At 53.3% G+C, this 16017-nt stretch overlaps 1 protein-coding gene across 1 annotated transcript; it reads right to left on the bottom strand.

Annotated features, from left to right (window-relative positions):
- Positions 1-6836: 6836 nt before the first annotated feature.
- On the bottom strand, positions 6837-8634 carry CkaCkLH20_12914 (immunogenic protein; the record flags this gene model as incomplete). The annotated part of the gene is made up of 3 exons (XM_038895625.1): positions 6837-8060; positions 8116-8305; positions 8363-8634. The coding sequence occupies 3 exons, from the start codon at positions 8632-8634 to the stop codon at positions 6837-6839; spliced, it is 1686 nt and encodes a 561-aa protein (XP_038739078.1).
- Positions 8635-16017: the final 7383 nt, after the last annotated feature.

The raw sequence follows: 16017 nt of genomic DNA, 5'->3' as shown, positions 1-16017 counted from the left end.
AGTTTGATTTCGTCAGTTCAATACATTCAAAGAGCGCTTCAACGCCAAAACATGATTGCTATGGCACTTGAATACGCACCCGTAGACGAACACGCCAGCCATCCAGTCATGGTGTCCAACGGCGCTTGCTTCCCACGTATTGCCTCGATTCTTGTTCTCTTGACATATGCCACATTTTGACTTCAATCTATGTATGATTGATACATCAGCAATTCATAACCTCCAGTTAGAATGTCTTCAATTCTCTGCTAGGATGCGCCAAGAGCTTACCCACTCTCGGAATTCTTACCTACCCCTACTGAAACCTTGATGTTATGTATGTTAGGTCACTCAGCTCCCCTTACTGTAGACAAGAAACGTCTCTGGTCTGTTTTCTATCATTCAACTCTTGCCACTCTCTCTCTCTCTCTCTCGCGTTCGGTTGACTGTAGGGCCGCAATAAAGATTGCTCATAACAGGGCTGTCGACGTCTCCCGACTCTGCATGATAAAAACCACACATTGGCTTGACATCTATACTACTGATCCTGGCAGCCTTTGCGTGCCGAGCCAGCATAATAATCTCGAAGGAGCTACTTGCAGACATAGGTGGGGCGTGACTTGATGCAGTGCTTCATTATATGTGCTGCATGCTACTTCGGAGACGTCTTCCCATACGAGCCAGCGAGCTGGTTACACGCTGTCCGCTTGCAGTATGCATGTTCGTCTCAATAGACTGATGCGAGCGAGCCTGCATCTCAATTCCCACAAATCCGATTCAATGAATTATTCGTCTCGCAGTGTTCCACATGCAGCTTGGATGCGTTGCTCAGCCGCTTTCGCGAGACATACACCTTACCAACAGGCGATACTGGCCAATAACTTGGATGTTCGAATGCGGAGCTGTTGCTGACCGCATTTTCTGTCATTTCTACAAGTGCATAAAGTGCGCCCTGCCTCTCGTCTTTCATAGCAGATGATCTGAATCATCCGTTTCGAGTCCATCTCATTTCAACTAGGCACGATGAGCACCGATGGGGCGACGAAGTACGTCTACCAGCAACAGAATGGCCCTCAAATATATTTCATCGAGTTAATGAACTTTCATTTAGTGTGGTGTATAGGTTCAACATCCTGTCGCGAGGCGATACAACAAGTCCAGGGCAGTTCGGGGATGTGCAAATTCTCGACTTAGATGATCAGAACACGGCAGACCAGCTTTGCGAGAGGGGCGGATGGATTCACATTCCCATAAACGACACACGCGTTGTAAAGGTGGGATCTACTGCGTTGTTCTAGAACGATCGCTATTTTACTAATGTTGATTGGCAGACATGCTTCGAGAAGTTGCACGTGGCTGGCGCGGACAGGCCCAGCTTAGAGAGCTTGAACAAAACATTTGACGACAAGCTTAGACCGGTAACACCGTTACCGAAAAGTGTCGTGCCGTCACATGCATGGCATCTCGAGCCATCATACGATGTGTATAAATTCAACGGCGAGCTATCCAAAAAGTACTGGTCGATGTTCGTGCGTATACTTGTCATTAATCTTACCGTCTTGGGGAATTTATGAAAGCAAAAGAGTTTCTAATAAGAGTCGCAACACAGCTTCCGTATTTGAACTGGGAGCGGTTTGGAACCATTCGAAGGAAATATGAAAGTTCTGAAACCGACGATCCTAGTTCTAGACATCAGCGAAGGACACTCGACCAATTCTATTACTCAAATCTACAGGACACAAAGCTCCGAGATGCGACCCAGACCATCTCCAAGTGGACTGGTCCTTTGAAGCCGGAAGAGAAAAGCGGAAGAACCAAGGCGGTCGATGACAGCCTTCTCATTATGGTAGATCAACTTTGGATCTGGGTTCTGAATGACAGTGAGTAGACTCTGGCTCACAGTTTAACAGTGCCCAGTTCATGATTTGACAACTCATTTGGGGTTCCATGGACTGACAACAGACAAGAAACGCTTATTTCATGCTGCCCCATGCCTATAACTCACCCGCAACTGAGCTCCGTGACGCCATCTGCCACAGATATCATGGGATCAGTCATGCAATCACTAGAAATTGAGGAAATAAGAGACAGCCATCAATTGGCATTTACTCTTGTATCCCACGCCGCCGTGACCGGTCTTAAGAAAGTAGGAAACGATCACGGTGACTTACTGTCTATATACGAATGGGCCATCATGGATAAGGTATGTGATAGCTACGACAAGTTACAAGACGCTGTAATCTAACGGATTTGAATTCAGGCTGCCCGTTACAGCGATCTGTACGCAGAATTTGGGAAGCAACAATTAGAAAATAACTCCGAAGGAACATTTTCCAAGGAGAAGGATACACTCCGGTTGGCACTAGAGATTGCTGACATTCTCGATGAGTTGCACATGATCGTAACGTGCCTATCGCAGCAAGCAACTATTCTTTACTCGGTTGTACCATTCTGGCACCGCTTAGGAATAGACTTACCGGACGTTCTGTGCACCGCTCAGTCGGAAATTAGGCACACGATTGAGCAAAAACTGGAGCAACAGATACGTGAGGCAAAATCAACACAAAAGTTTGTAAGTTTCCATCTAGGATCCCGGAAATCCTCTGCTTTATTCACCCCAATCTAGGTGCATGATCTGCTAGATTTGGTACAGAAAGCAGCCAGCCTCGACGAAGCTCGCACAACCACGAAGCAAGGGAACGCAGTCATGCTTTTCACAGTTGTCACTATCGTTTTTGTTCGTTACTTCCTAGACGTACTTGAGTATCTCCGCTGACACTAGCAGCTGCCTCTGTCCTTCTTTACTTCATACTTTGGTCAGAATGTTGTGGAGTACACCGGTGATGACAAGAACCCTACCATCAACGATGTTTGGAAGGCTGGAAGTTAGTAACTCTATCCATTCTCACCCTGTCCGGAACCCAGCTACGTTCTTCCAAGACTCTACTGGGCAGACGCTGACAACTTTCTGGAAACAGCTCCGATTTCCGTCTCGATCATTGCTGTGGCGTTGATCGTTGCATTTTTGATCATGAACCCTTGGCAGCTTGCTACAAGAGGAAGAAGGAGGCTTCAACGTGCTCTTTTTTGGCTCTATTATAATTGTTACTGTTGTTTCTGCTGCTGTGTTGGTCGTTCCATTTGGCGGAGGGACGACGACGTGGAACTTACACCAATGCATATGGTCATGCGTAGGTCACAAGATGTGGAATCCGGCATGGAACATCAATGACGGGTAGCAATCTCTCATGGCGAAACCAGTTTCCTTACATGATATGAGATATTCCTATTGCGTTCAGTGTTAGATTGAGATGGAGCACACGAGCAAGACGGGCAAGATGAAATCTTGGCGGCGATACCGGCTACCGTTACCAGTGAGTCCAAGAAGCCGAGATTGAGTTCCCGTGAGACCCTCAGAAATCGGGCCCTCCTCCAGAAGCCTATGTTCAGAGCGATTAACTTTTAAATTGTGACATCGTTGTCTAGTCGTTCGACGGAACAGCAACCCGATTCATAGGAACATGGAGCTGTAGTGCGCGCTGAGGGCAGCTGGAATGGTATATACAAATCCAGCGACGACGCGACGTCTTGATGTAGAACTAGTTCTCCGCGTGCGCAGCGTCGGTGCTTAGTATAGGCTGCCTGGGGGTCGACTACTGGGTTCTAACGGCTTTCCTGAAGCTCCAACAACGCAAGACAACTATTGTGGTGGGCGATTTATAGCAACCGAGACTTCATCTGTAAGCTGAGCAGTTCCAACTTGGAAAGAAGCCGAACATCGCAAGCCGAAACTAATATAAGAAACGATATTGACTCTCTGGTGTCTCCTTTTCCCAGCAATAGTTGGTAGTAGTTTTCGCTTGTTCTTAACGGCAAAGTCCTTGGGAATTATACAACGCGAGATGCACTCCTACTATGGTCATGTCACTGATTTATTTGCTTGAAGGTATATACGACAGACGATAGAGGTGGCTACTATTAGAACTAGACGTATTGACATGAGGTGAGAGAGCAGCTTGATTGCACCTGGACCAGCAAGCAAGACAGCCAGCACCCAACCGCGAGAGTCCCGGAAGGCCCTATCCACCACAAGAGAGAGGAACGCTGCTCACTTGTCCGAAGAGAGGATTCGAGTCAGAAGGGGCCAATGTATTTAACCGGAACAAGCCCGCATAGAAATCCAACCCAAAAAATGAGTACACAATCTTCGACGAAACCAGCACTTACGAACTATACGTACAGATCATACAGTATTTACCGTGTATACCAACCCATCCAAGCCATCAAACTTACATCCAACTTCTAAACCTCTAAACAAGGTCCATCGCAGAATACCATCCCGTCCACAGACTCCTCGTCCAAAAAGTCGGACCGTCTTCCGCAATATGACCAAGGCACGACAACCTCCACCGCCACGAAAAACAAGATCCTTTGCTCCGTACACTAAAGTCCCTTCTCCACCGAGCCTTGCGACTGAGACGAACGCAATTAGAACGGAACCCACAACCTTACCCACGCGAACCTCCTCCACTCTCACAAGCGCAAAGTCTAGACAACCGCCACTGTACATGTAAGAACCCACCAGTCCCGCCGAGGTCCACCTCGAAAGGCAAGAAATGTTCCGACGTCTGACGCCAAGTTGGTTGACGTCGGCTCCATTTCTTCTGTGTTGGCTGTGGGTGCTAGGTCAAGGGATTTGGAGCAGAACGTCGGCTCGGCGCCGTGGACGTTGGGCTCGTGATTTTGAGAGAACACGGGGATGCCGCACACAGGAACTAGCATACCCCCATTCGGATGGACTACCAGTTCGTAGTTTTGGAGGTGAGAAGTCAAGATCGTGATCATAACCTGACACGCCCCGGTTCCGAATAGCTTCATCCACGTAATCCAAAACCCAACTCACGAGCACTTCGCGACCGTGCGAAAGCCTCATCTTTCCTCAAAAGCCGCCAAGAACCATTAAAAGTACAGCCGAACCCGGTTCATCCATACTTCGCAATCCCCTCCATCCAAAAAGCCCTCAACGTCATGCCCTTCACCAGCCCTATAATCCCCTGGGAATCCTGCCTTCCAAGACCCCTTGCGAGCTCGAATACCTCGCCGAAAAGTACCACAACCCGCCACCGACACCGTGTAAAACAAGCAGTGACCGTACAAAGGTCACGATGACCCTCCACGAGACCTTATGTCCGCGTCCAACCACCGTTTCCAAATCCCATCCTCCCGAGCACGGTACACATGAGAGAGAGAGGGGGGAGGGGAGCACCAACCCAACGTTCATCCGTTCCTCTCAACCTGCGATCCCTCACGAGGGAACGTACTCATCCTCGTCGCTGATCCCCTAACCTCATCATGGATGAAGAAGGAGGCGACGTACGCCCCATCTACAGCTCCGCACAAACATCCGAGATCCGAGAACTCACAATCTTCATCATCAACATCTCCTTCCACTAGGGGAAAAAAAAAACCCAGTCTCATAGGTCTCCGGGATCAGGAACAAGTCGCCACCAACAAGACAAGACAAACGCTGGGTTCACATCAAACATCAGCTGTCCCCGTGACCAGCCAGTCAAACTCTACTTCCAACTCGCAGGAGCATATACGAAAACGAGGACAAGAAAGGATCCAAACGCCATCCCCCTCGTCCAGCATCAGGTACCAGTTCAGGTCAGACGAGAGGGAGAAAAAGCAGCCAGACACACACGCACGCCTCAGGTACGTCTAAGCAAGCCCGGCCGGCTGGACGGACGGACCAGACGAACCACCGATTGATCGTACGTAATCACCGTGCCGTGCAGCACCGAACTGCCGACGGAAGGCAGATGATGACGGGGTAGGTGTGATGAAAATCCGAAGCTGCCTTACCGTCAATGACCATTCATCCCGTTTCCTGAAGCAAAACCGGAAACATGAGGCCGATGATGCGACAAGATGAACGGCGTTGGACTCTTTTAAAATACCATCAGCGTAGCACTCGTTTCACGCTTGTTGGCCTTCTGGAAACCGATCTCACCTCGAGGCGGGGGTGCGCTTGGACGATGCGCCGACGGATCGACGACATGACCGTTGTCGAAACTCGCACATGACAGAACGTCAAGACGCACACGAGAATTCAAGATGGACGTATGCAGGCGGCTGCTCGAGCGATGGGACCTGAGCACAGGAACTGACTCACTGCAGTCACGAGGCAAGACGAACGGACGACGCAAACTTGACAACACGCAACGAGCTTCTATTAAGTATTATGTGAGCGAACAATCCGATATCAGCCCTAGTGGCTGGTACAGATGGTTCCATGCAGTCTTTTTCCACCAACAGCATCTCCAAACTCAAGTCTGACGATTCCTAACCACAGCTCGAGAGTAGAACCAACGCAGAAGGTCCGCCCATCCTGTCGACCCAAGGCTTCTTCGTTTTTTTGTCGTGGGTATTTTCTTTTTCGTGTTCTTGTCTGGAGCGACGGGTATAACTGGGTATCAAAGCATCAAAGCACGATACTGATAAAACAAACAAAACAAAGCAAAGCCAAACAGACAGGAAATGATTCGATAAGACTGAATGTGGAACGGAATCACCTCCCTCCAGATTTCGCCTTCCGATGCGTGTGCTGTAAAGAGGGAAATAGGAAAGGGTATCAGGTAGAACCAGTCTTTGACAGGGTATCTTGAAATGCAGATCCGATTCCCGAACAAACCCATCCAAGTGAAATGAGTTGTCACGTGATGTTGCTCTTCCTCCGGGCTCGATCCGATGCGTACAATATTTTGAGCGTTGTTTTCTTCGTGTCTGAGTCATTCAGAGCCGGACGATGGAAATCTCCACTTGCGTGGTAGGGTCTCCGAACTCGTTTGCGCACTCTATGCGGCGGCGGTAACAGGGGCGGGAGTGGAGGAAGCGACGTTCTCGGGCTTGTTCTCGGGCTCCTCGGTGGCCTTGGAGGTCTCAGCGGGAGTCTCCTCAGCGGGCTTGGCAGCCTCAGCGGCGGGCTCCTCGGGCTTCTCCTCAGTCTTCTCGAGCTTGTCCGCGGGCTTATCGGCGGCGGGCTTGCCACGGCCCTTGATGGTGGCACGGAGCTTGGAGAAAGCGCTGGTCTTCTCCTGCTTCTCACCCTCCTCGTTGTCGGAGTGGGCGGGAGACTTGTCACGCTTGCCGAAGCCGAAGGGGAGAGACGACTTGCGCTTCTCCTTGAGGTCGGGACGGGGCTCGCCGTTGGTAGCGGGGGCAGTCTCCTTGACCTCGACGGGGACGGTGCTGGGGTTGGTGACGTCGACGGCGAGAGGAGTGGTGGCCTCAACGGGAGGGATGACGGGAGCAGTCTCAGCAGCGGGAGTGATCTCCTCCTTGGCGGGGGTGGCAGGGGCCTCAGCCTCAGCAGCGGCCTGGGCCTTCTTCTCCTTCTTGCCAAAGACGCCGAAGATGGAGTTGCGCTTGGTGGGGGGAGCGGGCTTCTTCTCCTCCTTGGCAGCCTCCTCAGCAGCGGGGGCGGCCTCAGCAGCAGGCTCGGTGGTGGCAGGAGTCTCGGCAGCGGGGGCCGGGGTCTCGGTGGCAGGGGCCTCAGCGGCAGCAACAGGCTCGATGGCCGGGACGGCAGCAGCCTCCTCAGTGGTAATGGCCTCCTCCTTCTTCTCCTCCTTCTTGGACTCCTCCTTCTTGCCGAGCAGGTTGCCGAAGATGGACGCGCGCTTGCGGCTGGCAGAGCGACGCTTAGGTTCCTCCTTCTTGGGCTCCTCAACGGCAGGGGTCTCCTTAGCAGCCTCCTCGGTGGCGGGGGCAGCAGCCTCGGCAGCAGGCGTCTCAGTGGCCGCGGCAGCAACGGCGGGCTCGGCGGCGGGAGTCTCAGCAGCCTTCTCCTCCTTCTTCTCTTCCTTCTTGGCGGGCTTGAAGCTCTCGAGGGCAGTCTTGTAGGCCTCAGTCTCGGTAACGGTGGGGGCGATCTCCTTAGCCTCAGTGATCTTGAGCTTCAGCTGGGCGATCCAGTTGTCACGCTCCTCAGCGTTAGCAGCCTTGAAGGTGTGCTTGTGGCCCTTGGCAGTGAAGTGGAACTTGTTGGCGCCATCGGCAGCGGGCTCAGAGGCGTCGGCCTGGGGATGAGAGTTAGTCAACCGTATTCAGAGAGCAAGTGCCGGATTTCCTTACCAAGTTAATGACGCCCTGGGGGGCGGTCTTGTCACCGAAGAAGAAGAGGCCCTTGCCAGTGTGGGCAGCCCAGGCGGCGTTGTGGTGAGCAGTCTCGGCAGACTTCTCGGTCTTCAGGTAGGAAGACAGGTTCTTGGACTCGACAGCCTCAGATCCGAACCAGAAGAACTCCTTGGAGTAGATGAAGTTCCTGTGATTCATGTGTTAGTACGTGATACTCGCCATGCGCATCGGTTGTAGGGCTTACTTGGGGAAGTTGAGGCCCTTGTGCTCGAGAGTGCCCTCCTCGACGGGGGTGACCTCCTGCTTGACCTCCTCGGCGGGAGCAGCAGCCTCGGCGGCCGTGGCGTCAGCGGTGGTCTCGGTGGTGGTAGCCGGGGTCTCCTCGGTGGTGGCAGGGGCGGCAGCGGCAGCGGGAGCCTCAGTGGTCTCAACGGGCTTCGTCTCGGCGGCGGGGGCCTCGGTGGTGGTGGCAGGAGTGGTCTCCTTGACCTCGACGGGCTTCTGTTCTTCGGCCATTGTGTATAGGTGTTGTGGTGTTAAGAAAGGGGATTGGGTATCAAAAGGTCAGGCCGTTGGACTAGGGTATCACAATGAAAGGGCGTAAGAAACAAAGCACTAATAAAAGTACTGTTATGGTTTGTGGGGGTTGAGAAGATCTCTTTTGGAATGAGAAGATCTCTTGGGAATAATGGCAAGAAAAAAAGACCTTGAAGTGGTAGCAGAGAGAAGACGGGAAAGGGAGAGAAGAAAACGGGAGGACGAGCGGGACGCTGGGGGTACTTATTCGCAGAGGCGTGACAAGAAGCGGCTTTGCCCTTGCCAGGAGACACGGGTCCCGGTTGATGGAGGTTCACACACGGCCCAGTCAAGTCCCTGGACTGAGGAAGAGAGAAAAAAAAACGAAAAAGAGGCGTGGGCCCGTCGTGAGTGGCCCCCCGGGCTACCATGCGTAGTGCGCGCAGGGAAAGAACGGTTCAAGGAGGGGAGGTGTGTGTGTTGTAAGAGAGTGTGACTGGGCGTGGGGAGGGATGAGGGATGAGGGAGTGTCAGTGTAAGTTTTTTTGGGGGTGAGGTAAGGCCTTGGTGAGTGATGACTGGTTAGATGGAAGAGCTCTCAGTCAGGTCAATCCTAAAAAATTAAACAAAACGGAAGCCAGGCACAGACGTGGATGAGGGCGTGAGGTGGAAGGAACAGATCGAGGAGGCCAGCAAGCAGCAGGTTTACATGAACGGTGTCATACGGTATGGTATGGTTAGAGAGTTATTCGTCGAAACGGATGGAAATGGTCAGTTCAAGAGCATATCCGTACAGAAGCACCTCAGCAAAAGACCGAGGCAAGCACGAAATGAGGGTTACAGGCTGGCTTGCCGCCGCCGAAGAAAGATCGTGTACCTTCCTTCGTACGCGGCGAGACTGAGAGGCAATGCAGTTGTGTGAGGTTCAAAAGGAAGGTGCGACTCGGAGGATACCTTTTAGTGGGGGCCACTTTCCCATCGGCAGGTCGATTTCGCAGCCCTGCCAGAATCTTTCAGAGAGGCAAGACAGCAGTCAGTGTGCTGTTTGACACTGACCTGACCTGACTAGACATGACCAGCTAGCGCTCTCAGATGCAATTTGATATGTGCCTTGCCTGAGATCCTCCTCCTAGCCCAACGTCAGTGGGAACGGAGGTCAAAAAAGGGATACCTCAAGAAGGGAGGGAGACGAAAAAAAGGGTACATGACGGAGCACGTCCCGTACGGAAGCTACTTGGGCACATGTACCTCGCTCATTGGTAGAAGAGTCACGATTATGGCAATAGAGAGAGTGGGGCAATAGCATTGGTAGCTCCTTCCCTGTCGCGCTGGGCCTGTTCACTCGTTCAGTGAGGAGGTGTTGTTTGGTTATTAGTGGTGTTGCTCAGTTGGCCAGGTGCCAGCCCACGGCAGGTGCATCGCATCGCAGCTAGGATTTGATGGGAGAAGAGCTTGGCCCGTGCTGCACGCAAGCGAGTGGGACGAAATTGCAAGACCCGTCGACGACGGGAGACGAGGTAGGTACGTACCTCCACAATCAGCAGGGGGTGTTGGCAGACGAGCGACGAGCGAGCCTTTCCACAGTACGGCCAGCGTCAGGGATGTGCCTGTCTGGACCCTGCTGCTTTGCCGGGAACATGCCATGATGGATCCACAATGGCCGCCATTGCCAGACATTAGTGGCCGTCTTATTTCTTTTCTTCTTTTTTTCAACCTTTTGCTTTTTCTTTTTGTTGGTCGGTGGTCCCCTCGTTGCAGCGACGACGAATTTCGCAGACCGGAAGAAAGAAAGAAAACTCTGCAAGATGATACCCACGAGCTGAATCACCGTGGACGGTTTCGAAACACCTTTACGCGCTTGTCTGCGGCCAGCCCAGCACCCAGCAACCGTTTCGCCGTTTGACGAGGCCCGACTAACAAACTGCATCAAAGGTGGACCACGCGAGATGGCTGGGTGATTTGGATGCGCGCTGAACCCAGACCTACCAGACCTAGACCCGGGCCTGGACGACGTCCATTGGCAACTCAGATAAGGTATCCGTAACGAGGAAGAAAAAGGGGTACCACGTCCTGCTGTTGTTTTACCACCGGCGGGATGTGTAATTAAGGCCAGAAAATGGAAACGCCTGGGATTCGAGAGCCCAGTGGAAGTCGCTCTCATATCGCACTGTGGCTCAAACCACCTTCTGAACATCCAGCACTGAAAGTTCTTTCCGCTGCGACTCTGCTCCTGGTCAGGTCCTGCTCACCTACTTTTTGCAATTCCGAACTGCGCATCAACGGAGTACGGATACCGTTACATTCGATGGCCAGAAGTTGAAGCCGCGACGATCCATAGTGGATGGCTGCGAAGTGTGATGGACGGATACGATGCCATGCATATCCAGCACATGGGCCTGCAACACTCAACTTTTTTTTTCCTCTTTCCGACCCTCTTTGACACACAAGACGCAGAATATCAACACAAATGCAACATCTCATACAAGAAAGGAAGAAACTTCCCCCAAAACAGCACCGCATCAGCCTCCGTCCAGAACCTCGCGTGATGCGATGCGGCCAGCCCACGACGGACGTCATTGCACCTCGAGGGGGGTTGCCGTCGATGCAGCTCCATTCCCGTGCATTGCATGGCAGGCATTGCATGGCAACCACACGCTGGCAGCCCACCTTTTGCAACCGCCCACCATCTCGCGGCAGTGAGGAATCGGGATTATTCTCTTGAAAGTTGAGGGCTCGCCAGCAGTTTACCGATACAGCACGCCTGAAGATCAAATCCTTTGGCTGTAAGATGCCTTTCAGTGTGCCTCCCAACGGCCATGCTCGGGATTCCGTCGTTCGCCGCCGCGGCAAAACTGAGGCGATCACCGTCACCATCACCATCACCACCACCCCCTTACGTATGCGTGTGGACGATATGCGCCAATCCTCAGAGGGCGGCCGCACATGAACCACATGGGAGCGTTGTGACCAGCGGCCAAGTGCCGGCATAGGTAGCTGGGCATTCGTAACGGTCATCATCATGTCCGTTGAATGGCTGGCAAACGCCGTTTCCAACCTGCCCGCCACCATCAACATCAGCGTCACCAAAAAATGCCATTCTCAGGCTGGCGGTCGAACACACAAGAGGGAGGAAAGCCCATCTTACGGTGTCATCCTGCGACACGCGCCTTCGTCCCGTCAGGTCACCTTTTCAAAATGAGACAGAGACACGCCGTTTCGTTTACCTTGGACCAGAATCCACATACGGATACCTGACCACCAAAAAAGGGAGCCAAGGTGGTCCCCTATTTCAAACCAACCACGCCATAGGGCCACGATGGAGAAAACGGGGACTGGCACGCTTCCTGTCGAGATGTGCCGCTAGGCTCTGCTAGCTGCATCCTCTTTAAAACCATGTGACTCAGGCCAGGCACTTTACTAGGCGGGACTTGTCCTAAGCGGGTGTGTCGATCAGTCTGCGCCTGCGCACCTTATACGGAGGCTTCATTGGCTTTGGCAAGACGTCGAAATACTTCAGAACGGCGGCGAGCAGGTATCTGTACCGGTCCAGCCATCGTGGACGCTGTCCTTCAAATTTTGCGACCTGCTGTTACCACTGACGAGCCAGACTGTCAGTGTACAGCACCGTCCGTGGTGTGTCGCTCACCATCTCGATACACGTTCAACCCCAGAAGGATTACACAGCACGGACGCCCCCAGCCGCCGTTTCTCGTCTTCCATGCTCCGTATCCCTCTTGTCGCAATGCATGGAACACGTACATGCGAGGTATCAGCAATTGTCAGTTATCCAGACGTTTCGGCCTCCGCTCCCGTAGCGTGGTCTTGGTCTTGCTGATCGGATATTCTATGCGCGTCGTATCTGTCTGTATAGAGCATCTGCATCAAGCACGAGAAAGACGCGACATGGCGCCGTACTCGACCTCCTTTGCAAGTCCGCTTTTCTTGGTTGTAACTTGCGACAGCACCGTACAAGATAAACACACAAAGAGAAAAAGGAGAAGTCGTTCAAAGAAGACTCGTCTGAGGCTGGCACGATGGGGTCCCACGGTTTCCACGTTCTCTTGACAATCAGAAACAAAAAGCCGTCCGACACTGTGCGTGCCACTAAAAATCAATCGGAGATCCACCGGCCCTTTGGACTTTCAGACTCCATTCCGCATATTTGATCCAGGCGAATCCTAGTTGCCGCCAGGCCTAGTCCTGGTTCCCTCTCTCAACAGCTGCATGGGTACTGACGGGCATGTGTAGGGGGCCGCTTGCCCCTGTCTCTCATGATCAAGAAGATACAGTCCGGGATATTTTCTCGAGAGAGGAAAAGATTGGGAGACGCAGAAAAAGAGAGAGAGGGAGAGATTCAGGACCACGGTGTACTGGACTGTGAACAGGATACATTAAATCTCCTCCACCGCCCGGTCCTGAGATGCGCTCTGGAAATGGCGATCCTATCCTGGACATGTTGCGACTGGCGGCATATTGTTGGAAAAGCTCTGCTGTTTGAGCACAACATCAGTCCAGACCTGCCAAGACGCTCGAGGCTGATTCCAGCCCGCCGACTTCATCACTCTCAATGTCGAGGCTTAGAGGCGCGTCCGCACTTTCGAATATCCCCCCCTTTACGGACAGATCTCTCATCAACGAGGCTCGTACCCGTCGCTTGCTTGGGTTGAGCACCTACGGGGGGTGCAGATGCAGATGCGCAGGGACGGTAAATTGCGGCCACTGCCGAGCTAAAAATTGCTGATGGACACGGCGCTTCATTTCAACAAAGAGCCTTGAACCGTCCGAGTCGGCCACTATTGGCTTTCGGGTTTCCAGCGGCGGCGCTACCATCACGATCCATTTCGACCAACTTGCTTGGCCACGCTCGCCTGAATGGCGGTTGACATTGCCCGACTCAGCGTTTGGGCACTATTCCGTACCTTACAGAGAGACTACCTATCTACCTTTTGAGCAAGGTACGAATCACCGGCCTAACGGGCAGCGGCAGACGACCGCCCGACTGATTTGAACCGGCAAGCAAGCCACCGGAGAGACGAGAGTTCACAGAGTCATGCCCGATTGTCATGCCGTGCCCCTGAACGGCGCGAGCATAGCCTGGCCTCCTGAAAGTTCTATCGTTGGGAGGGAACCGGGTAAGATAGCCGGGCCTTTCTTCTTGGTCTGTCCGCTGTCGGGTCCGTTTTGACAGTCAATAAAGCTTTTGGAGCATCATGGGATGGGCGGTTGAATTGGGACGTGGGAGCCACTCGAGGAATGCGGTTCAACTTCCAAAGCCCAAGTTCAACCCAATGAATGTCGAGGTTGCGCGTACCGCAGGACGTCTCTGATGACTGCCCACCGCAACCCTGTCAGCCGATCCCTGTCCCATCTCTCCTTTTATTTTGTCGAACCTGGGTTTTTGGACAGTAGCATTCGCAGCAGATTTTCATATGGACGCCCCACGTAGCGGCCCAGTCACGTTGGCGGTGGACTCCAGGGAGTGGCCCGGCAGCCGGAGAACAGCTCATCGCTGCGTGGGACGAGGCTTCGGAGCCGGACGTGTGAATTTTTAGTGTAGGTCGAACTCAAGATCGGTGACGGCGTCGATTTGACATTGGGCCAAGGTGGGTTTCTTTCCTCCAGGCGAGCCGGACGGTCTTCTTCTAGGTTCGCCCGGGTCTGGAGAGAGCAGGGCTAAGCCGTCGGCTGATGACCACAGCTGGACCGAGATGAAGAAATAGAGTTGGTAAATGGGATCTTCGGCGGACCGCGATGGGCGTGGGCGAGTCTCCGAGAAAGTGTTCATCAGACCACGAATAGCCCTGTTCGGGTGGGATGGCGACATCGTCATCTTCCTCAATCTCGCTGCAGGACATTCTTTTGGAGTGCCATCTCCCTGATCTGGTTGACGGACTGCAGCATCGCGCAGGAAGCACAATTTGAAGATGGGTCCGTCGTTACAGTCTCAGATACACATGACCGGAGGGGCCACCACGGAAGTTGGGAAGGGTTCGGGTTGGTCAGGCCGGGAATGGTGTCTTTTGAGAAGACAGACATCGTATCGGATTGCCAGGCATGGAGTTGACAGTACATGACAGGGCGTGGTGGCAGCGCAGCAAGTGAAATCTGCAGCAGCGGCACCCACCCGTCGAGAACAGATGATGGTGGCTCGGCTCGTTGATTGGAGGGGGGGATTTGTCGAGATAGCGACGTCGAATGTCATGAATGGTTGATCAGGATCTTGCATCTCGTTGGGTATCTGTCCGCGGATCGTGATGACAGTTGCCGCTGTTCTGCGTACCGAAAGCATTCCTTACGTAAGGCGAAGTCGATGTCTTCCTTCCTCCTTCCTACAAAGTAGATTCGTGACTAACTCTGTACCAGGTAGGTATGAATACATCGCCTTCCATGACTTTCCAGTGCTGCGGTCCAGCCGGTTTCTCCTGCACCCATAAACTTCGTTAGCTGGGTCATGTTCCAAGGTTCTTGCTTCTTGGTGCTGGGCTGAACGAGTTCGCCCTGTTCTTTTCTCGTCGACCTGGAGTCCCATTTGTCCCGCCTCCCCACCACCACCACTCTCCTCATCCCACGTCGATGGCACTTACACATCGCATCACACCATCGCCAAAAGGCAACGAAAGGGCAAGGCAAGGTATACACCCTGATGGACCGGTTTTGTCGCAGTCAGCACCCTTCGTTGCTCTTCTCGTCGGTGAGATTTTCTAGCTGCTTCTAGCGATAAGGGGAGTCAAGAGATCATCCCTCCTCCTTGTTAGGAATCTTTTCCTGCGCATGCGCATGATCGCACTTTATTCCTTTTCAGGACGGTGGAGACGCAGCGGCCGTTTGGTGTGCCGTCTTCGACCCGGCCGTTTTGTGTCATTCTTGGCTCCGTAGCACCGCCGGTCGCCGGTCGCCGGTACACCGACTGATGCTCCAGCACCTCATCTCAGCCCTTTTGCTCACTCGTGGCTACGGAGCCATGGATGCGTATTGCAACAACCTGCAGCATCACTCGTCCAGCATGACCTCCGGCCTGGGGAAGCTTTTGTCGCCGGTTGATTGGCCGCACACGCCGTCGTCTAATGTCTGAGACAAGACGGGCCTTGGTGGGTAGCTTAAGGCCGTTGTGCGGAATGAAACAATGATGCACCACGGAAAGCCCACGACACCCTCACGCACGCTGGCTCGGCTCGGTTACACTCCTCCGTTGGCTTACGTGGTTCGCAGGATGGAAACCCGCTGTGCCGTCGCCGGCCGGAGCCCAGGCTGAAGCATAAGCCGGCTGGCTCCCACTGACATCGGCATCCTCGACATCCAGCTTCATGCGATGGCCGAGATTGACCTCCGTACATCCCGCCCGCGCCAGGATGCGAGGCTGCTGTCCTTTTGATCAAACGCAGT

The sequence above is a fragment of the Colletotrichum karsti genome, assembly GCF_011947395.1.
Source record: "Colletotrichum karsti strain CkLH20 chromosome Unknown Scaffold67, whole genome shotgun sequence".
Taxonomy (NCBI): Eukaryota; Fungi; Ascomycota; class Sordariomycetes; order Glomerellales; family Glomerellaceae; genus Colletotrichum; species Colletotrichum karsti.
This window is presented reverse-complemented; position numbering and strand designations above follow the sequence as displayed.